This window comes from Equus quagga, chromosome 8, assembly GCF_021613505.1.
Source record: "Equus quagga isolate Etosha38 chromosome 8, UCLA_HA_Equagga_1.0, whole genome shotgun sequence".
Taxonomy (NCBI): Eukaryota; Metazoa; Chordata; class Mammalia; order Perissodactyla; family Equidae; genus Equus; species Equus quagga.
Window position 1 is genome coordinate 43164217 of NC_060274.1, and position 23791 is coordinate 43188007.

Sequence of the window (23791 nt, forward strand, 5' to 3'; positions counted from 1 at the left end):
TTCAAGGGCTCAGCGGGAGCCTCCTGTCAGACAAGACAACCCACCTTCACCCACTCTGCCTTCCACTCTTAGCATCAACACTGGGACCACTGCAAGTCCACCTTCCCAGTACACGCAGATGAAACACACTGCCTCTGCCACTCACCAGATGGGAAAGTAGCAGCCCTGCACCAGCCACAGGGTGGGCAGTGGACAGTTAAGTGAAATCTTCACCATCTGTCTGTGAGCAAAACGAGCCCAGGTACTCTTCTTTCCTGACTTGGAGAGGAAACGGTCACGGGAGTTAAGCTACGTAAAGGGCCATACCTCAGCCCTGAGCCTGAGGACGACGGTAACTGCATCTGTGCCAGAGCTTACAGTGAGAGAGGAAGGTGGGGCCCCATCTGGCCCACTGACCGTCCACCCACTGGCACCTGGGTGTGACACAGACGTGGGCCCCGGTATACGTCTGGCAGCCACTCTGCGTCCTGCTGTGACAGAGCTGCTCTGGGCTTTAGGACACAGAGGAAATGAGGGCAGTGGGGTCTTGTATCCACATCACCTAACTCAGGAGTGAGGTCAACCCACAGAGGGGCCCAGACCCAAGGGAGCAGAAAGCCAGCACTATGGGCCCCCACCTGGTTGGAGGGACAAACCCCACTAGCCCAGGAGAGCCAGAAGGGCACTGGGCCTGCCACCAGCACCTATTCAGAAAATAGGTGAACCCACTAGACTTTTTATATTCAAGTTCAGTGCCCAACTCGGTAGACACCTGGAAAGTTCCATCAGGGACTGAACATTAAAACCTATCAGTAACTATGATCAGTGCCACGTTATAAATTCTTAAAACCTCCTAACACAATTTTTCAAAAGTTTCTGGGCAGAAATCTTAAAATATGTTCCTGATGGCAAACACAGATGAATTTATAACTGAATCCACTAATCCATAAACAATCCCCTTCAAGCTCCCAGATAAACACACACAGGCAGACGTGCATGCACACACATACATACCTGCACACGCACACACACACACACAGGCAGACGTGCATGCACACACATACATACCTGCACACACACACAAACACACACACACACACACACACACCTGCACACACCCTTCGGGGCGCTTCCATCCAACACAACAAACAAATGGCCCGCCTCACTGAGGCTTACCAAGTTTATAATTTTATTATACTCTGAATAGAGATGATATTTAAAGAGCAGAGAAAATGACTATACAAAGGATTTATAGGACATTCATTTACATACTGGATATATTTTTTACAATATAAGAAAAGTAAAAATACCCACTAATAGGTAAGGCAGATTAGGAGACACGACGAGGTCTTTGATGCTGAGGATACACACGGAGACCCTTAAATGCGGTAGGACTTAACATGGTTATAGGTTAACACTGGAGGAGTACAGCGCATGGTTAATGAGCAGGTTAACAGGACCCTGGCTGCGACCCTCGTGGGGTGCTGTTCTCGCGAACTCCCCGGGACAGCACCCCTGTGCCCACTGGTGACCCAGAGGCTAGATGCCTGGCAAAGCTTCCTTCCCCTGTGTGCCCAGGAGCCAGAACTGGCGGTGGGGCTCGCCGCAGTCTGAGCACAAAGTTCATGGACTCATCTTGTTCCGTTTAAAAGCACATGTAACACACGAAGAGACCTGTCGTACCAGCTCGTCAGAAACTGGGGTATCGGCTTCCTTTGGCTCCTCAGCGGGAGCCATTTGCTTGGAGCAAACTTCCGGACACCCTTGACCACTGAGAGTAAAGGTCGGTTTAAAAGGCAAACGTGCGTGGCCTCTCGAACGCTCTGACGAGGACTGCTGCGGGAGGCCCTGATGTCTGTGATTCCGGCAGCTCATGCTCCTGAGTCCCATGCTCCTCCCTCGCTCTGATTTCTACATGAGCCCTCTCTTCCCACATCAGGAGGATAAGGGACCCAGCCTGCAGTCTTTGGGTCAAACTTGGGTATAAGCCATCTCAGGATGAGGCACCTCTTGGGGACAGCACAAACCTTAGTCCCCTGGGCCGGATTCCTGCAGTGAGTGAAAAACGAAAATGCTAGATGCCTCCACCAAGGACCAAGACCTCAGGGCCCTGGGAGATGTCAGCACGTTCCCTTTAACAGCCACGCCAACACGTGTCAGGAAAGAAGGTCCTCAAAGACCAAGGCAAACATTTGGCACAGAAATGAGGCACTTGCGTTTGGTGCATCAATAGGAGCTAAACAGTGGACTCGTTCATTCACCTACTTTTATACACACACACACACGCACGCACACAATGCCCACTGCAATTCGGCGACTGCAACTCTGCTCATCGCCAAGTCTGTCTCTGCCCCACTTCAAAACAGAGAATTCACAAAGCACATTTCCAAACTCCAGCACGATCCCAACGCCAGTGATTCCTGGGCGATGGGAGAGCTGGTGCCTAATGTGGAAAACAGAGCCGAGTGGCCTGTTCATGGTGGATCGAGGGCCTGTGGCGTGCCCTGGGTTATGGGGAGGGAGACCAGGACGTTATCACGATGCTGCCCAGCTCCATCTCTCACTCCAGGGGATTTATAGGACCATCGGCTTCTCCCAAACCTCTGACCATGGATGGATTCAGGCAGACAGACCACGGCACTGCAATACTCGTGTCAGCGTATACAGCGCACCCGATGCCGGGCTAAGGTGGTGCAGAAAAGTGGCCTTCAAAAATAGCCTGGAAGGACTGAGGTTCATTCTCATCTTCCTCTCCCTGCTCAGGATGCCAGAGACACACAAGATCCCAACAGGAGTCAATAGGTGTGGACGAGACAGACGAGAGCTTCCAAAAGGCAGCAGTGCTCTGGGCAATCTCTACCTGGCCCCAAGATGACCAAGAACAGCTGAGTGTACACCGAAGTGTGTCCCACCCTTCCAGAACCTTCCTCCCCAGAAAAGACGGCATCTGCAGCCTGGAGATGACATATCGATGATCAATGTTGGGGTAGGATGCCTGAGGCAAAACCGCCTTTTGGTAGCTGCACGTGGGAGATGGTCCACAGCATCGTTGACGAGTGATGCACCCTCTATCTCGGGTGCATCTGACACGGGACGGATGCTCCTCCTAAAACCCCAGCCTGGCAGCTGCAGCATTTAGACACCAGTAGAGGAGAGCAATGGCAAATTGTTATCATAAATAATTTGGCATAAGTAAAATATAAATTATTTGGAAATGGCGTTTTACTTCCATCTTCTTACTTTTTCCTCTCACGGCCCAGCGCACCACGCAGACCAGGAGTGTGAGCGGGAGGCCAGAGCTGTCGCCACACGAGGGTGAGGCTCTTTGGCATCACAGAGCCCCTCCCTGAGTGATCAGGTGATCTCCCTCGTCCTCACAGCCCATCATGTTGTCCCCTTGCTCATGACGCCAGCATTCCGGAAGGGCCTGACCTGCACGAACCTTCATCAAACATGCACTCCCTCTCAATTTCATCAGCATCTTCATCGTGGGAGGACAGAGGCCTCCCTCTGGGGCGTCAGATGGACAGGAGCACTCTGTGATGGCGACGGTGACGGTGAGGCGCCGCTGGTCACTCAGGGCCATAGCAGAGCACAGCACCACTGGGTGCCCCTCCTTGCCACAAAGACCATCGTGCAAGTGACACAGGGACCCCGTCTCCTTGAATGGTCCTTTCCAGCATGGAGCCTGGGAGGGTGCACCTGGTGCTGCCTTCTTCCACTCAGAAAGCGCTCGGTGACAGAAAAGTGTCGGGGAGCAGTTTCTTTTGGGAGAGGCCAGTAACGGCGGGGCTATTTGTTCTTCTGTTTGTCAAGTTGGAGGAGCCCCGTCCCCTCCTGGGCTGGGGATGTCAGGGTCACAGTTGGCTACACAGTGGGGGCCGCCCTAGCCCTCAGGAGTCACTGGGCTGTAAAGGGCTCAGACCTTCTTAGGGGAGCCGATCATGACCTTTGACACAAAGTTGACGATGGCGCTGGCGGGCTGCTCAGGGTCATGCTCTGCAAACAGGTGGCACACGTTGTCTGTGGCACTGCCTTGCTTCCGGGCCACAAATCCAAAGACTCTGCAAAAAGAAAGCTGAGGTCAGAGGCCAGCTTCCCAACCTGCAAGGCCCGGGTGTGGGTGCGAACCTCGCTTGCTCCTACCACCTCAGCCTGCCACTTATCTGAAACCTGCCAGGGGCCACACACCTGCCAGACACCTGTCCACACCTTCTCTCCCCACTTCACAACCCTGCAGGCAGGATGCTGTTGCTCCCACTTTGCAGGTGAGGAACCTGAGGGTGACGGCAGGTGAGTGGTCTGGGACTCGCACCAAAGCCACTTCTCCCTGCCCGTCCCGAATTCTCCACAGGCTTGTCAGTGCAGATCCCTGAGCTCCAAGCAGTCAGAGCAGATGGGAGCGCAGCCTGCGGGGCTACCAAGACCCCAGCCTGGTTGCAAGATGCAGCGGGATGCAGCCAGCCCTGCCTGGACGTCGATGCTCCCACCCACTGGGGCCACGGGAGGGAAAACACGCCAGGGGCTCCCTTCTCAGCCTCGTACGCCTGAGTTACAAACTACAGCAGTTAAGGAAACTCTTAAGAGAACAGTGTGTCTAATTATTTTTCTCAGAAGAATTGAAGCCTTTATCTGAATAGCTCTCATGAGCCCCGAACTTACACAATAGCTGCCATTGTCCGTATCCAAACCCCTGGCAGAGTCCTTTCTTCTCCTTCTTAGGAAAATGAAGGAATTTTTTGTTTAAGCTCAGTGGTTTCCACACCATGGGAGGGATTTGGCTGGCGGCACTCAGTACCCCGACGAGGTCGCACATTCCAGACTGCTGGAAGGGCAGTGAGCCCTGTGCGCCAGAGGTCAGGGCAGCAGGGCACGGCCCCACCTGGGGACTGGGGAGGCCTCCAGGCACTTGATCAGATCCCGAGACAAACAAGGAATGTGAGAGAAGAATCCTAGGAAAGGACACCTGTGACTCAACATCCATGGTTCTCCAATTTAGGTTACACAGAAGCGGTCGCCCGTGGGAGCGCGGACAGTCTCGAGGGTTCTGAGGCCACACTGCCCCGGACTGGCCCGGCCCGGCCCGCCACGGAGGGAGGGCAGGATGAGACGGTGCTCCCTATGTCTGCTAAACCCCGAACATTTGTTCCTTCCTGCTCACACACAGACAGGCCGGCCTCCTAACGCCCTGACCGCAACATCACTGCCATCCACACCGGTTCCTGAACGGCCAGAATGGCGCCATCTGCTTCCCACTATTTACACCACACTTCATGGGCCAGTGGTAAACAGCTCACATTCAGGGAGGAGAAAGCACCAAAGCTAACCCTCCACAGGCCCCTTCTTCACAAGGAGAACACTTCCATCTTTGTTTAAAGCAAAACCCAAACCCGCTGGCACCAGTCAGTCACTTCCCCGCCAGGCCCTTTGGAAGTTTGGATCAGGATCCACCTTTGGGGTGTGACTGAGACGGGCGGGCAACTCACCTCGAGCTCGGGCCGTCTGCGATCCACCTTGTGAAGGAAAGGAAAAAAGATAAGATTTATGTTATTTTAAAAATTAACTCACAGGAGAAAAGAAAGTATATGTGTTGCTTAATAAAAATACACATTTCTTACTTCCTGTCTTGCGGATCCAATGCACAGAAGATCACGCTGCTCACGGGGTAGTGCCTCCGGAAGAAGAGCCTGTGGGGAGGGACACGGGGAGGAAGAATCTGTTACTGGGGCTTCAAGGTGTCCATGAGGCACCGGGCAGGGCCCCCATGAGGAGATCCGGGGCAGAGCCTACTCTACGCTTTACTAGTCGTCTGGAGAGAAGAGCAGAGAGTCTGCTCATTAGTCGGCAGACCCAGGAAGCCGGGCAGAGCGGTTCTCGGGACAGAAGCAAGCTGCAGATGACGGGGAGCCTTGCAGTGAAATCGTGAGTGGTCAGCCGCCCGGTGGACAGAGTCAGAATGAAGAGTCCGACAGACGGAGGAGGACGGTGAGTGACACCTGACCTTCCCACCAGCATCTCGGGGAACCACCAGTGTCTCCAGCCTTCCTTTCCTCGCCTGTGGCAAGGGCACCGGGAGTGGCCTGCCCTCTCCAGGACAGGAATCTAAATCAGGCACCACAGCGAATCTGATGGCGCATGGTGAGCCGTCAAGCTCTGTGCACATTCATCCCACCAGGAGGTACCGGTAAAGCCGGGCCACCACGGTCCTGGTGGAACTACCAGAGGACCCCTCCTTGCTCGTCCTGGCTCACAGCACAGAGTCCTTTGTTTCACCTGCCAGCCTTCCCCACTCTTGTGAGCACCGCCTGCCCCAGGCCCATGTGGGCACGAGGCCCCGTGCCCGGTGCCCTGCTTGGCTGGCCCCTCCTCCTCCTGGGGAAGGGGCAGTGTCCCCTCACACTAGTGGCTTTGCTCCTGGTGCAGGGAGACAGCTCATCAGGAAGAAAGAGAGGCCAGCACATGGGAAAGGGTTGGGCAGGGCCTGGACATCTTTCAGTCAGGGACCCCTGAGGCTGGCAGCACCCTCCCTGCTGCCTGCTAACGATGGTGGTAGGGGAGGACAGAGCCCCTTTGTCGGCACCAGCCAGGCCGAATCCAGATTCTGTCTCTTGCAATAGAACAGCCCCTAAATGCCGTGGACATGCCCTACCCCTAGGATTTATAAGGCCACAGTGAAATGAGATATAGAAAAAGCATGGGGCTGGCAGGAGGGAACAGAGATGCTGTGAACAAAGAAGCTGTGCTTCCTGACCAGACGGTGGGCCCACCCTTCGGCCGTGTGGGCACCTGCCAGACATTTCATTTGAGTCACTAAAATCCCAAGACCGTTACTTCAGTGCAGTTGGAAAGGCGAAGAAACTGAGTGTCACGGGGTGAAGGACCTGCCCACAGTCATGCTGCTAGTAAGAGGTGGGGGGCAAGGGGACCAGATCTGAGCAGCAGAGCCCACGTCCCCCAACACGCCTTTCCTCAGCTGGTGAAGGCTTATGAGTGAAACCCCCCAAAATGCTTCACCCTGAGAGCAGGGGGCCGGAGACCTCCCCACGCTCGGGACCAGCTCTGGGGCAGGCATGAAGGGCTCCGTGGTGCCAGGAGTACCTGGTCTGAGCTCTGTCCCCTGGCTGACACGAGGGGAGTGGCTGCAGCCCCTTAAAGCTCCTGCCGTCACTCTGGTTTCATGGTTGACGACCTGGCTCCCTTATCAATCACACCAGGCTGTTTCCACAACTAATAAGTAATAACTGCATCTGAGATGCCTTTGATCCTGAGATGTTCTGTCCGTATACCCGACGCTGCTCCTTGCTCAGGCCGGGGCTCCAAAAATGCTCCTGTTGGAACATCTGCTCAAGGAGAACCGACTCAGTGACAACTCTCATGAAAGTCACTTGAGACTGAAATAGTATTGTTATATGGATATTCAAATACTATCTAGATCACATTTAAATTATAACATAATATCTAGATAATGTTTAATTTTTAATATTAATTGTTCTTATATATTCTTCTACTGTCATTAAATAATAATTAATATTATTTAGATACAGAAATAATATCTGTCAAGGTCACACTCTCATCTGAAATGGGATGACCACACAGAAGTAATGATACCGAATCAAAGACAAGTGGATTCGATCATAATCTCCAAGTGTTTTGACAGAAAAGATTTCAAAGATTTTTGCATTTGCACATTAGACATGTGTGTGACACTCAAAGGTCCAAATATATATGTATATTTTACTGATTCCTAAGAAAAAAGCATTTGGACCAAATATTAATAGTTTATATGTGGCTTGTGGGACAAATTTGATGACAGAGGAAAGCCTGGATGGACGTTGGGTTACTACTTTTTTTTTTTTGCTGAGGAAGATTAGCCCTGAGCTAACATCTGTTGCTAGTCTTCCTCGATTTTATATGTGGGTCACTGCCACAGCATAGCTGACAAGTGGTATAGGTCTGCACCCAGGATCCAAACCAACAAACCCGGGCCATTGAAGCAGAGCACACCAAACTTGATCACTAGGCCACAGGGCTGGCCCCATGGGTTACTGACTACTTTTGCCTGATGACCACTAACCCGCCCAAAAGCACCATCTAGGTGATGAGCAGAGCTGGCAGAGTCTAATGCCCAGGTGAGACATAAACCCTACCCCCGCACGCAGCCTTGGCTGCCTGGGCACACTCACTTCCTCTGATTGTCCGTCAGGGTGATGCCCTGGGCTGACACCTTGAAGTGCACGACTGTGGACAAGGGAGGCGGCTCCTGGACAAGGGTGATGCTCAGGGCCTTCTGGACAGCTTGGTGGCCGGTAAGGGACTCCATCTCCACAGAGTTCAGGTACCACACATTGCAGGCTGCAAGACACCAAGGGGCAGCTTGTTAACCCATCTGTCAGACACATGGGCAGTCACCAGCAGTGTCCCTGGGGTTGATGAATGACTCGCACATATAGCTTGTGCTGGATGCATTTAAGGCAAATGCCCTTTGCCTAATTCCAAAGGTGTAGAGAGTGAGTGACCCAGAGACACACTTGTCCCAAGGCAGATAAGGAGGATAAACAGGTCACCCCTCCCACTGGCCCCAGGATGAGCTTTCACCCCTGCTGCATTATTTACACCTGGTGTCCCCAGCTGGTGCTGGAGGCACCTCCGCAGCCTCAGTAGGGGTCTGGGAGGGATTAGAGCCCAACCACAACTGTAGCTAAGGAAGTGTCTGAGAGGGGAGCATGCAGTCTTGTACCCCAAACAACCACCCTGCTCAGAGTTCTGAAAGTGGTGGGCGTCCAGAAAGAGCTGCTGAGAGTGAGCGATTTGTGGTAACTCAGATCACAGCCTGTGAAAAACCCAGGACAGCCAGTTCTGTCTGTGTCCCACCCCTGCTCCCCACGCTGCCGAGGGGCTAGGGGCTTGTCATCGGTGGTCTGTTCCTGGGGGAAGCAAACAGCTGAGAGTGAACAGGGCTTTGTAAACAGCCAGATGGCCCTCTAAGCTTGGATCCCTGCAGATCAAGCCGAAGCCAACATGGGACTTCAGTGTGACCCACAAGACACTTGGACTCTGCCTGAAGTGGAGCCCTGACCTGGCCCGGACCACCACCTCGACTGTGTCCTCTCCAGGAACAGATCCGCTCTCCTGGCCTGCTGGATGCCAGTCTCTGCATGTGACTGTCTCAGACGTTGTAACTCCATGTTTAAAGGCCTCTAGATTTTCACCAGACAGAAAAGAAAATGATTCCTGGGACCCGAGCAATCAAATGACTGCTGTGACCTCACTGCGCTGCTCTCTTTTGGGAGGGTCTCTGGGAGGCACGGCCGTGGAGCAGGTCCCCATAACCCCAACTTCTGAGACCCAGAAGAAAACATGCCTGTCGCCACGTGCGCTGCCAGCGCCCCCACATGGATGGGTTCAGATGAACAGAAATGGCGTAGGCCGGCCCCACGCAAGACGCAGGACTGTGCTGAGCCGCTAACCATGCATTCTCTCCACGGCAGATGCTACAATTCATAGCTAGTTTTTAAAGTTTGAGAAGCTCTGAGGATTCAGAAGGCCCTGCTCAGTGAGCACACAGAGTAACTGTGATGGGGAGACAGCAAGACCCGGGGTCTGCACCAGCAAGTTCAGCAGAGAAGCGAAGCCCCTCCTCTGTCCGGGGGTGAGTGTGAGGGCGGGTCCAGGGGTGCCTCACTGAGGGCAGCGGTGAAAAGCTCTCCAGAAGCTGGATTCACCAGAAGAAGCCCAACTGGAAAGGCCGAGTCTTGAGGAAAGGCAGCCAATACCAGAAAACCCCCAAGAAGCAAGCAGCCCAAAGACGGGTGACGATGTTTCCGGAGCAGGTGTCACTGCATGCCCAGCACTCGCAAGAGAAAGACTGAAAGGTGTCCCTTCCTCTGAACAGGGCTCCCCACACTCAGGATCACCAGCGAGTCTCACCTGAGACACCAACTTTCTCCTATGAAGTTTAGTCGACAGTTCACTTTCTCTCACGAAAAAGGGCTTGATGCTGCACCCCCATAATTATTAGAAGGGCATTGTGCCATTATCAAAATGTAAAGAGAAGTTTCTACCTCAAACATAATTGCGTTCGTTCCTTGGAGCTTCACGTAATGCTGCTCATTATAACACTTCTGTATCAGTCTCAGCTAAACATTTTACAGAGATTACCTCATAAATCCACACCTCAGTCTTATGAGGAAGATTCTATCATCCCCGATTTAGAGATGAGGAAATGGAGGCCTAGAGACATTAAGAAATATGCCAGAAGCCTTGCAGCTCCTGGGTGTCCAGGCACCTTCATGCTGACTCCTGCCGTGTTTACCAGAACCTACCAGGTACCAGGCACCGAGAGGAGGACACGCGCTCAGTGAGAAATTTCCTATCACATTCCTGAGGGTGAGCTGTTAATGTTACTGTGAGGCATCTGAGTGTGATTTTCCTCAGCCATAGACAGTGCCTCCTAACAGTCCCATGGGACTGTCCTGGCAGCAGAGGCATCTTTTAGAAGGTCACTGTCACCTCTGCACATTTTCGCCCAGGGAGACACTGAGAGGCAGCTAGAAATCAGAGAGGCCCCTCCTAAATGGCTGAGTTTCCATGGCTAGTGCTGCCCTTCTCTACAGCTCCCCTCCTTCCAGCTGGCCACACTGCCCTCATCTGCCGGTGCCAGGTGAGAAGACACTGAGCAGAGCTGCCCGGCTGGTGGCTGACCTGCCCTTCAGCTCCTGACTGGACTTGAGGGGTTTACTTGTGTCACCTTGGGAAACAGAGCAAGGTAGTAAAAGTCCTTAATATTGCAACTGCCCAATGCTCAGTGCCTCCAAAGCTTTGATGAGAGAGGTGCTTTTATGGAATGACAGTGTCAACCAGGACAGCCATTCTGGATGGTAACCTGGCAATATTTATCAGGAGGATCAGAAGAAATGCCTGCACTCGGTAACCTAGATGGCCCACTTCTGGGAAGACTGAGAAAGGAAATATCTCCACGTGAGACAATAACCCAAAGGTCAAGATATTTGAGCCACATACTCACCATGGTGGGAAAAGCTGGAAACAAATTATGTCCCAAAATAGGGGAATGGTTAAATTAGCCCTTCAATGAAATAGCAAGCAACCAGCAAATAGTAATCATGAAAATTGTATAGCAACGTGAAAAACGTTAGAGGTTAATGGGAAAAGCAGAATGAAAACTGTATCTGTGCTATGATTAGAACTATATAATAAAAAGCATGTGTGTGTATGAAAAGGAGTTGGAAGGATGCCTGGAAAAGTTAAGACAGCTGATTTTAGGAGGGTGAATATTCTGTCTTTGATTCCATTACTATCACTGTTATGCTAGTCATTCAGTTACAAAAAGAGAAGAAAAAGAAAATTTTGATCTAACTACAATGAAATCCCACAAAAAGGGCACCAGCTGGATCGGGGGCACATTTACAACCGCAGGCGGCCATGACCCAGACCCCTGTGCTTCCTCGCAGCATCACAAATGGCCCTTTGGTAAGGAGCAGCGGGAGCCTGGTGTTTGGGGACATCTCTCCAGTGCGGAACTATGGTGTCATTCCTCAGAGCAGAGAAGGGGCACTGCCACCCACCAAGGCACATCGGGGGCAGCTCTGAGTGCACATACCTGTCCCCAGAGCCCCTGCTCTCTCCAGTAGAGGACAGGTGGGCCTGCGGGGCCACTGCTGCGCTTGTCCCACTGGGCCTGGCCCAAGACTGCCCAATTCTCCTGACCAGCGCTCACGCCGGGGTGCGGCTGAGGAGCTGTGGTGTCTCGTGTGACACCGTCCAGGAAAGCAGCTGTCACACCCACAGTGAGCAAGGAGAGTCTCCGGTCCACCGGTTCTCACCCAACCCGTTCTCACCCCATCCTACCACTTCTGGGAATGTGTCCTAAGGCAACATTCCAGAATTCAGAAAAAAGAAGGAATGTGGAAAGGCAGCCTTGCATCGTCTACAGTACTGAGAAGTTAGAAAGAAGCAGAATGAGGAGCCGGACAGAGCTGACTCACACGACAGACCGTTACACGGCCACGCAAAATGAGACTGATGTTGTGTTTGCAAAATCTGTGGGTGAACTTCTTATGCAATGAGAAAAGGAGAAACATCCAGTGGCTGGACAGGGTAACAGGTCTTTGAGTAATTCATTTTTCTCTTTCTTTTCTCTATCTAGCTTCCTTTTTTTAATTTAAAGAACACATAGTACTTTAATAGAGAGAATATACTTTACAATGTGGCAAGGTAAAAACACAACCCTAACACGTATGGGAAATCCGCCAGAAGTCTGGAAAAAGGCCCTTCTTTTCAGAATTATACTGCATTCTGCTGCTTCAAACAAGAACCCAGTAAGAGCGGGGCTGAAAACAGAAGCAGAAGTTGTTTTGGATACTGGAATGACCCATAACAGCCTTGGTATCAGATGGAAAGGATTAAACCCACGAGAACTGAAAGTCTGCGCCCCTCGTGCGGCGCCGTTCAACTCCGCTCACACTCTGAGTCTCGGCTTCCTCAGCTTTACAATGAGGAAATGGGACCAGAGGATCTCGAAGAGCTGTTGCAAGGCCAGGAGCCCGGGATTCTAAGTGAATTAGGGCAACAAATGAAATTTAGTTTAAGGAAAAAAAACCCACTCAAAGTCCCTGAGGAGATCAGAGACCAGCAGTCTGACTGGCTTCCGACCACAGTGTCTGCACTTGTTCCCAAAACCCTGAGACCCTCCCGGAGGAGGACGGCACTGGATGCTCCTGGCAGCGTCCTCACTCCTCCAGCCACAGTTCTGTGTCCTGACTCGAGTCTGTGCCTCATCAGCCGTGAAGGTAGCTGGACAGAAATGTAAACCTCTTGATGTGTTTTAGAAACGACAGATTTTATAAAGACACAAGCTCAACGCAGTCATAATTGAACCCTCACATGTAAATGCCTGACTCAGATGGGCTCCAGGTTCTGGCGGAAGTCCTGTCCCTAGGAAGACCCACCTCTCCCACAAACAGAACATCTAGAGTTACTGACACGTGCCATATGTTATTTAAAAAGATGATAGAGTACTTCAAAGTGATAAGCCAGAACAGAAGAAAAGTCTTTAATATCTAAAAATAAGCGTTACTAGGTACCTGATTATAATCAACTAATCCACTGACCCACTAATTCAACATCTATTGCAAAAATGTTACGTAACATTGAAGCTTAGAGAGAAACCCTGAAAGCTACTGCTTTGACATGAGGAGGCTACGAGCCCTCGTGGGCTGCATGGACGACCGAAAACCACCTGGGGCCTGTGAGCTCGTCTCTGGTGTGGGGACTGTCGCCCAGGATCGGCCCTTCCAGCTGGGCACACGCAGGGAAAGGATAAGAGCACAGGAGAAGCCATTCCTCTCGGGCCAGAGAAAGGGTTTTTACATGAAAGTGGGGCGGCAGGAATACAACAATAGCTTATGTGACCAGGTTATAGTTCCCAAGGCATTTTTCAAAGTCCTAGTCATCTGTGTTGGGGAGAGATTACTATTTTTACCATGTTGAGGGCTGCAGGGCTAAGTGATTTACCAGAGGTCAAAACGCTGAGTGTCAAAACCCTCAAGTCAAAAAGCCTGGACTTGAACCCAGGACTGGCACAGCTACATTGTTCGTTTGGAGCTTCAAGTTCTAGCAGACTTGCACAAACTCCTGTCACCTTTCTTCTGACCACAGATAACTTATCCTTCAAGGATGGTCTAAAGTGAGTTAAACTCTAAACATTCCTTTTGAAACCAGAGAGATTTTACATCAGCTGGGTGATAGGCATAGTGATGTGTAGTTTTACAGAGAAAAACTGCACAGAATAATGCAGACTGTATGGAGGAAATTACAAGAAAATACCTATATATTGCATATACCTCCATCACAGAGTCACAACTCTAAAGTAGTCTACACATATGAGGTACAGATGGAGGTGTTTCTGTCCAATCCTCCGCCAGACTCAGAAATTCCCATTCCAACATTTCTGACAGTAAACATCTACTTTTGATGAAAGATCTCCAATGGGGGAAATTCAGGGTTTTGAAGTCAGGGGGCCTCATCATCCTCTCTAGCTATGGCTCTCCCTCACAGCTGCAGGCCCACAAGAGCCCTGTGGTCTCTAGCTTTTCCATAACCCTCTTAAACTGGGGCCACTAGGACAGCATCTAATGCTGCAAAAGTGACATGGTCTAAAACTACTAAGCAATTATAGCAAAGTTGCAGGATACAAGGTTAATATACAAAAGCCACTTTCCAAATTACTAGCAGAGAACAAGTGGAATTTGAAATTAAAAACACAATACCATTTACATTAGCACCCCCAAAAATGAAATGCCTAGGTATAAATCTAATAAAATATGTACAAGATATATATATATGAAGAAAACTACAAAACTCTGATGAAAAATATCAAAGAACTAAATAAATGGAGAGACATTCTATGTTCATGGACAAGAAGACTCAATGTTGTCAAGACGTCAGTTCTTCCCAATTTATCTGTAGATCCAATGCAATCCCAATTAAAATCCTGGCAAGTTATTTTATGGATATCAGCAAACTAATTCTAAAGTTTTTATGGAGAGGCAAAAGACCCAGAATAGCCAACACAATATTGAAGGAGAAAAACAACGTTGGAGGACTGATGCTACCCTACTTCAAAACTCACTTTAAAGCTACAGTAATCAAGACAGTGTGGTATTGGTGAAAGAACAGATAAATAGATCAACGGAAGAGAATAGAGAGCCCAGAAATAGGACCACCCATGTATATTGTCAATTGGTCTTTGACAAAGGAGCAAAGGAAATAAAATGGAGCAAAGATGATCTCTTCAACAAATGGAGCTGGAACAAGTGGATGTCCACATATAAAAAAGCGAATCTAGACAGAGACCTTACACCCTTCACAAAAATTAACTCAAAATGGATACCAAATGTAAAACAAAAACTGTAATAAAACTCTAGAACACAATAGAGGAGAAAATCTAGATGACCTTGGGTTTAGTGATAAGTTTTTAGATACAATACAAAAGGTATAATCCATGAAAGAAAGAATTGATAAATTGGATTTCAAAACTAAATTTAAAATTAAAAAGTTCTGCTCTGTGGGAAACTCTCTCAAGAGAATGAAAAGGCAAGCCACAGACTGGGAAAAAATATTTGCAAAAGACACCTAATAAAGGACTGTTACCCAAAATATACAAAGAATTCTTAAAACTCAGTAAGAAAAAAATAAAAAACCCAATTAAGGGGCTGGCCTGGGGGCACAGTGGTTGGGTCTGCACATTCCACGTTGGTGGCCTGGGGTCCGTGGGTTAGGATCCCGGGTGTGGACCTACACACTGCTCATCAAGATATGCTGTGGTGGTGGGCCACATACAAAATAGAGGAAGATTGGCACAGAAGTTAGCTCAGGGACACTCTTCCTCAAGCAAAAGGAGGAGGACTGGCAACAGATGTTAGCTCAAGGACACTCTTCCTCACCAAACAAAAAGTAAAAACCAAACACCAAAAAAATCCAATTTAAAAAACTGAGCCAAAGACCTTAACAGACACCACCAAGGAAGATATATAGATGGCAAATAAGCCTATGAAGAGATGCTTCACATAGTGTCATCAGGGAAATACAAATTAAAATGGCAATGAGATACCACTATGCACCCATTAGGATGGCCAAAATCCAGAACACTGACGACACCGCATGCTAATGAGGATGTGGAGCAGCAGGAACTCTCATCCAATGCTGGTGAGAATGCACAATGGGACAGCCCCTTGGAAGGCAGTTTGCCAACTTCTTATAAAACTAAACACACTCTGACCATACAATCCAGCAATCGTGCTCCTTGGTATTTATCCAAAGGAGCTGAAAACTTATGTCCACACAAAAACCTGCACACGGATGCTTACAGCAGCTTTACTCATAATTGCCAAAACTTGGAAGCAGCCAACATGGGCTTCAGTACGTGAGTGGATAAATAAAGTGTAGTAAATCCAGATAATGGAATATTATTTGGCACTAAAAAGGAATAAGCTATTAAACCATGAAAAGACATGGAGGAATCTAAAATGCATATTACTAAGTGAAAGAAGCCAGTCTGTAAAGGCTACGTGCTGTGTGATTCCAAGTGTATGACATTCTGGAAAAGGCAAAACTATGCAGGCAGTAAAAACACCAGTAGTTGCCAGGGGGTGGGAGCTGGGATGAACAGGCAGAGCACAGAGGATATTTTGGGTAGTGAAAATACTAAGATACTGTAATGGCGGATACATAGTCATTATACGTTCGTCCAAACCCACAGAATGTACAACACCAAGAGTGAACCCTAATGTAAACCACGGACTTGGGGTGACTAAGATGTGTCAACGTAGGTTCATCACTCTGTGGTACAAATGTACCTCTCCGATGGTGGATGTTGATAATGGGGGAGGTTGCGCATGCGTGGGGCAGGGGTTATATGGGAAATCTCTGTACTTCCCCCTCAATTTTGAAGTGATCCTAAAACTGCTCTAAGAAATAAAGTCTATTAATAAAAAACAACGCAGTGCCCTGGAGAGCTCACTGCCTGGGCGTCTGTGTCACCCTGGGCTGCTGGCAGCATGGGTCAAACTGTCGGCTCATTTCCAGCGATGTACTGAGTCACATCTCCGGAAGACTTTTACACGTACAGCTGGCGGGACAGGTCACCCACGCCCTGTCTTACTACATTTCCCTCAAACTACACAGAGGACTTGACATTTATTCCACTGAGTCTGGTCTCGTTCGAGTCAGAAGGCTATTTCCTGCCTGTGGAGTCCTGGTCTGTGGCTGACTCTTGGTACCCCACCCAGCCCCTGTGGCAGCTTTCTATAAGAGGAAACCTCCTTCCAACACACAGCAAGGGAACCCCAGAGCGAAGGTGGGAGAGGAAGCTGTGTCTGACTCCCATTTCTGCCATAACTAGGGGGGGTGGGAAGTACAGCCAGTGACTGACCTGCCCCCTGCTTCAGCAGCTCGGCCGCTGAGTTGGCCGCCGTTTGGGGAGAACTTTCGGCTATTTCCTCCAACGGATCTGCAGGAAGGAGCAAAAAAAACGCACGAATGAATCCTGTTCATGGGCAAAGAATCTGCACGACAATGTCAGACACTCACGACTGAATTTCCAGGCGGTGACAGGACTGGTCTGTGACAACCGTCCAGCCAGAGAAACTATCACCACATTCTGAGCCAAAGTTGAGACGATATGGTCCCACAAAATGGCTCACTGACTCTGAATGAATTTAAATGAATGATCATCAGGGAAACTGGGGACACACGGTCAGATCACACCACTATGCTATGGTGTTATTTCATTACGCGTATTTTCAAACAAACATAAACAGAAAGAGAACAGTTCACCCAGCACCTAACCTCAATAGTATCAACATTTTGCTGATTCTGTAGAATCAAAAAAATTAAACGTAAATGACCTTGAAGGTGTCTTAGTTTAGGCATTCTACATGTTTGAGGTAGGAATCTTTGCTTCATGGAAAGCTTTCACCGCAGGCGCAATGGGGCCCCTCTTCTTTCCTTGACTTGGGTAAGCTAGTCAACCTTCTTAGGGTTTACGCACAGAGTACGTGAAAGAGAAAAAATTCATGTCTGATTGTTCTCAATGGGTTTTTATGGATCCCTGACACAGTGTGCCTGACACACTGCAGGGATCCCACCGAGAGCCAGCGGCACGGAGGACCTGATGGCATACCTCTGTCTGGAATGAGCAGCTTGCAGGGCAAGGCCAAGGGCGTGATGGAATGCTGACACACCAGAGCCGTCAAGCTCCCTGTAAAGTGGAAGAAAGCAAACAACAGTTAACACGGCCCTAAACACTACCTTGCTCAGCCAATTCATCTGCTGAAAGGAAGCTGCTGCAAAGGGTGAGCGCTGATAGTTTTAGCAACGAACATCCTCCATTACTGTAGGACTTTGTACAAAACGTCAGTGAAGCAAAAAGTTCAACAAAACAGCAAAGGGGTAGGTGAAGGCAACTATGGATGATAATTAGCAAGGACACACCACTACCAATTTATAAAGAATAAATCACACAGTTTGCTGAATCTGAGATAGCAGCAACTGTTAACACCCACACAGTCTACATAAGGTGCCTCTAAAAGGTGACAATAATGCGATGCTTCAGTTGGCATGTGCTCCCCAGGAAGCTCACAGAGTCTTTCTGACATGCCTGTGAGGCCAGGAAGGTTCTTATCCCACTGGGGAGGAAGAACGCGGAACTGGGGAGCACTGAGTTTCTCTTCCACCTGTACAATGGGGCCACACCCAGGCTCCAACCAGCCCACACTGGTGTGCCCGCTGCCAGGATGGTGCTGTGTTGACAGCTCCAACTATGCTGACAGTCCCAAACTATGCCTGTTATTTGGTTTTGAGAAAGCTTTTCAGAACAATTTCATATCCAGTGTATTTTAGAGATGATAATTCAGGTGAGAGGGATCTCAGAATCGGAGATGAAAAGTACAAGCCATGAGCAAAGCACCCCCCAATCCCCCCACCCCCAGTGACGGCCCCAACTCTGAGGGTAGCAAGCAGAAGAAACCTGTACCCCATTTGTACAGAGCACAGGCTCTCGGTCACTTACCGAAATACGGTTCATTTGAGCACCCTTTCAACCGCACACCCTTTGGGGTACACTCAATCAAAAAGTGCCGAACAAGTTCATTGGCCAAATCTCCAGCTGTGGTAAGAGATTTAAAAGAAAGAAAAGAGAATTTTAAAAAAAATGAGAGCACAGGAGAATGAGGGGCGGGCGAGAGAGAATTGCAGTCAAGGGGAGGCGCTGCTCTGGCCGAGACAGCAGGTGGGCTGCCAAGGACCAGCCTGGGAAAGGGAGCTGCGCTGCAGGACAGCTGGCTGAGCACAAGCAGGGAAGATGGCCAAAGCCCCCACAGTGACCAGGCCTGGGAGTGGAGGGGTCCCTGGGAGAGAGCCTCAAGCATTCGGCAAGACTTCCTGGTGAAGGGAACAAGTCCACAGCTAAGAAATAGGAACATGATCTGCAGCCCCTCCCCCTCAAGAGGAGATTAGGAAGACCCAGGCACAGCAGATGCCCAGGAACGAATCTCTGAAAATTGCTGCAAGGATGCCGGTCTTCCAGGTGAGGCTTAGCCGGGAGCCAAGTACACAAACCCCTCAGAAAGGAAGCCGTCTGTCATACTGCCATTAAACGGAACATTTGTGCTCCTGCCAACCCATGAACCCAAGGGAAGATGCATCACGGAAAACCACTGAGCAGCAAACTGTCTGATGGTAAAAAAGTACAAATAACAAACAGAAGAAAAAGAAGTTACTGCTGCGTGCTGGTGAGTCCTGCAGACGTTGACACCATGCTGTGTTTTTGTCCTGCCTCCTGTAGCTTCCTGCAGCGCCCTCCATGGGAACGTGTCTGCCCTAACTTCCAATGTTTCTGATTTTGGAAACTGCCTCATGGCCCGATCTGCTGGTTTGGTCCCCACACCTTGTCCACAGTAGGCTCCCCAAAGATGTTTATAACCAACTGTGACAAATATCAACAATATTAGTGTCAGCATTTAGCAGGGCCAGTATTGCTGGCAGAAAAGGAATGATCAGATTCCATAAAAGGCTGTATCGAATAAAAGTGGAAAAAAGAACACTTTGCCACTCAGTTGTGGGAAGAAAATGATCCAAACTGAAACCTCCAAACTGAAGGGAGACACAAAGTGTGGTCTGGATGCCAGTGGGGGTGACTCAGAAGGAAATCCAGCCTCGAGGGAGCTGGAGAATAGCATCCCACACATTGTCCAGGGTACCAGAGTGGGGGTGTTGACTTGCTGGGCTCTTTCCTGTGAAATCCAAATGCCAAATCCAGGGGCCAGGTGAAGACAAGGTAGTCAGGTAAGATTTCACACAGGGGAGGCTGGCAACGTTGGGTTTCCTGCTATCCTGTAATATCCTCTATTTTGCTACCTTCGTCTTAACATTGAGTCAAAGTTGGCCTGAGAGGTGGCATGCACACCTGGAGGTAAGAGTTCTACACCACCATCTGTATTTCCCAAAAGAGAATGCATGCAGAGAAAAATGTTTTGGCCTTGCTTTAAACCCTCCAACTGAAACCGAGGAGCCTGACAGCTGCCATGCACTCATTCCTGCTCTCCCACACCATCCCTGAGTCCACAGACCACAGCAGCTCCCGCCCGGAGACCTCCTCCTGCTAGAATCATCATCCACCACGTTTCCAAATAAGGCCGAATGCCCTCGATCCTCCGCAACCAGGCCTGATGCAGTTCTCCAACTACATAAGACCCTATTTCCCCTCAAAAGTGAGTGAGGAGTTTGGTGGAGCATCTCCTGCTGGAATTTTGGGTGCTCTGGGACCCTACCTTTCAAAGCTTACCAGTTCCGTCTGTTCTATACAAAGCCTTTCTACACACAAGCCTTTTCCTCCTCCGCTTGGAGACAATACCAGTATCCACAGCTTTGGGCTCTGTGCTCCGTATCACGTGTTCCTTCCCAAACTCACCCTCGCCCGTTCCATTCACACAACTGCTACCTTGGTGAACGGAACCATCTCTGTTTCCTGAAAACCCCTCAGCCACGCCTGAGGCCGGGCCCCCTGACAACCAAACCCTGCATTCTTCAAGGCCTAACCCCAAGGGGATCTTCTCCAGGGAGCTGTAAGCAGGGGTTTCATCCAAGGACTTGGTCCTGGGCACAGACAGGAGTAAGGCAGGTGAGTGTCATTTTGTGCTTTAAACACAACGGGTTCAGAATCTGCGCCGTGGGGGTGACCAGCTGACGTCCCAGTCCACAATCGGCATTTAGGGGACAAAGAGAGGATGAAAGAATCTCTTCCCTTTCCTTAGAGTTTGCGGCATAATGGTAAAAAGGCAGAGAGCACAGGGTGAGATAAAAAGAAAAAGAAAGAATAAACCAAAAACCCAGCGTCCACCAACAACAGAACAGCAAGTTGCAGTTCATTCACACAACAGAGGGCAGTCAGCAGTGACCCAGAACAGCGGCTGCAGCAGTCTCAGAGGCAGCAGGAAGGAATCTTACGACGTTGAGCAAACCGAGTCACAAAAGAATGCATATTGTATTGGTTTTCTTACATAACGTTGAAAATAGGCAAAACTGGAGGGTTTAAGGATTTGTATTTTAGTGGTCAATAAAAAAAATTTTAATTCTACATTTTATTTAGTAGGCTTCTTGTCCACAATAGCATTGATACGGTAATTCAAACCACTTTGCGTCTATTAGAGGATGGAGAAGGGAGTAAGTATTTTGATGTTCTTGGTAACCAAGCTTGTCACTGTGGGAGAAGGCGACAAAGGACCTCGTGATACTGTATTTGAACTGGCGGTATCAGCATGAGCTCATGAATTTTTAAAGCTGATATTTTCCCTAGCTCTGGTCACCAGGGAGAAGCAGTGACACTCCCATAGCAAAGGCACACCCAGTGATGGCATCTTGGTTTCTAGACACCATTCCCCAGTAAACAGAGCCAGGATTTTTGGAGAAATGGCTGGGGCAGGGAAAGTGCAAAGTGAACCTAAAGCACATGTGCTGTTTCAGAAAGCTGGGGCGCTCGCAGAATAATGGGGGTATGTCAAAGGGACACGGGCCGCTGGAGGGGACTCGCGTAGCCAAATCCGGGATCGTTGAAATACTGAAAATAACAGTGATGATGGATTCCGGCACAGGAGGGACATGCAAGGGCTTCCTCCAGGGCAGTCTCCCGGGTTGTGGGGACACGTGTGTGCACTTCCTAATGTTTACCTGCGGTTGCAGGCATCGCAAACTCTCCTGTACATGGTTACGTTTCATGACAAAAATCATTAAAAAAAATAAGTAGAAGATTGGAGTATATCTACACACGATAAAGTACTATCAGCTGATTGTCATTGTGCAGAGTGTACTGGAGCAGAGGAGGAGAAAGACGTGGTCCTTTACCTTGAGAAGGGCTAATCTAATGGCCCCAGGCTAACACGAGCCTCGCTTTTAATCCATCACAATACTCTGCTGGGTATAGGAACGAGAATCATGTGTGCAGTAGGCCACCTTTTATGTAAGAAAAAAGGAAAAATGCATATGCGTGCATTGGCCGGACAGTCAGTGAGAAGACACACAGGAGGCTGTTGCAGATGGTTGCCTTTGGGAAGTAGGGGGCACTGAGGGAGACCGAGCTGAGAGGGGGAGCAAGATGCCTCAGGGAGGCCTTGTTCTATCGTTCTCATACCTGAGCAATGGGATGGATCACCTATTCGAAGCAATAAAAAAAAAGATAATTTACAAATAATTAACGTTGTTTCTTGAACAAGGACGGTGCTTAGTTAAACATACTTGAAGAAAATACTAAGAAGAAAACCTGCCAAGCATATTATAAGTCATCTGCTATCTCGTGAGATAAACACAAACTGGCACCCTTCCAGATTAGTTTAACGGATCACTCCCAGGAAGCCTACCTTTCTTGTTCATCTGCAAGACCGAAGGCGGGGGAGTGGCCACCTTCATGGCCAGGCCGTAGGCGCCTCGGAAGGAGTGGCTGTCCCTGACGATGAACGACCCAGGCTCCTTGTCCTTCAGCATGGCGATGGCTAGAGGAGGGGAGCAGAGAGACATGAGCGCCTGCCAGGACAGACAGCATCCTGTCTCCACCTATGACGGCGAGAAGGGTCTCTTCTCACTCTTTTTGCAAACTGGGTCATTGGGAGCTGGCTAGGGTCCCCGCTCGGCTGGAGGAACAGGGAACGAAGTGAAATGCTTCTGTCCATGCCGTTGTGGGGTCCTCCGGGAGGTCTCTGTGATGATGAGCAGTTTTCATGGGGGGTCTGACTGTAAAGGACGCAGAGGGTGCAGGAAGCCCCTCCCTTTACACCACAAAGGTGTCAGGCACTCTCCCGGCGCTGCACCGCACACACGACTCCCGGTAACCCCATGGCACTGCGAAGCCCACATGAGGATCCCCACCCGACTGCCCAGGAAACTGGGGCCCAGGTCCCAGTACACACGTGACGGAACAGACAGTGAGGCAGAGGCTGCCGGGCCATCCCTGCTGTGGCCTCCTTTGGTGTTCTCTCCCTGTGTGGCATTTTTCTTAGGGATTTTAGAGAGTGTGCACTTTCAACTTTCAATAGGAGGAAAGAAGTTTCCAATCACACTTTTGAAGATAGAAAGGATGTGCCCAGAAAAGTTACTGAATATTTAATACAAATTCCAAGATTTGCCCCAGGGATGGCAAAAATGCGGCCACAGGCAGCCCTCTGTCCCATGGCCCTGTGGCTGACATGGCTGATTGTGTCCGGCCTGGACAGGGCTGTGAATTCCTCCTTGATGTGGCCATGATCAACCACTCAGGGCCCAGCTGAGCCCAGGCTGGGCCTTCTTCCATCTTCCCTAGGTGAGGCTGGGGGAACTTAGCTAATCATTGTTGCTTAAAAAAACCCCTTCCTCTTCCCGCTCATAATCTGGCACCCACAGGTCCTACGCTCAAGACATGGGAAGGAGGAGGGTTGGGTTAGGGTGATAGTAACCTCAAGCTTGATGCTGCCCAGACACCCACCAGAATTTTCTCTAGTAACCACATTGCATCTCAGAATTTCTTTTACAGACTTTTACCCTTCATAAAAAAAAAAAAAGAGAGAGAAAACCAGCAATTTCAAGTAAAAAGTAATACAAAATTACAGCCATGGAACACTGCCTTTCCATAGAGCCCAGGCTCTGTCTGGAGTAGATTAGGACATAAGCCAGAGAGGAAGCCCCATCAGGCTTCAGTAAATGACTTCAGGGAGTCCTGTCCCAGGCCCCTGCCGAGCCTACTCCAGCCCCAACCTCTGGCAGGGCGTCTGTG

General features: G+C 49.7%; 1 protein-coding gene across 10 annotated transcripts in view; it reads right to left on the minus strand.

The window, feature by feature from the left end:
- Nucleotides 1-1145: 1145 nt before the first annotated feature.
- Nucleotides 1146-23791, minus strand: part of TNS3 (tensin 3) — a 259293-nt gene continuing 236647 nt past the window's right edge. For all 10 annotated transcript variants that reach the window (XM_046669114.1, XM_046669123.1, XM_046669116.1 and 7 more), the window contains 8 exons: nt 22407-22538; nt 18566-18661; nt 17678-17755; nt 16928-17005; nt 8163-8331; nt 5598-5666; nt 5466-5492; nt 1146-4043 (listed from right to left, as the gene is read on the minus strand). In XM_046669114.1, coding sequence (XP_046525070.1) covers nt 3899-4043; nt 5466-5492; nt 5598-5666; nt 8163-8331; nt 16928-17005; nt 17678-17755; nt 18566-18661; nt 22407-22538 — 794 coding nt within the window. In that variant the 3' untranslated portion in view covers nt 1146-3898. The remainder of the gene's footprint in view (nt 4044-5465; nt 5493-5597; nt 5667-8162; nt 8332-16927; nt 17006-17677; nt 17756-18565; nt 18662-22406; nt 22539-23791) is intronic.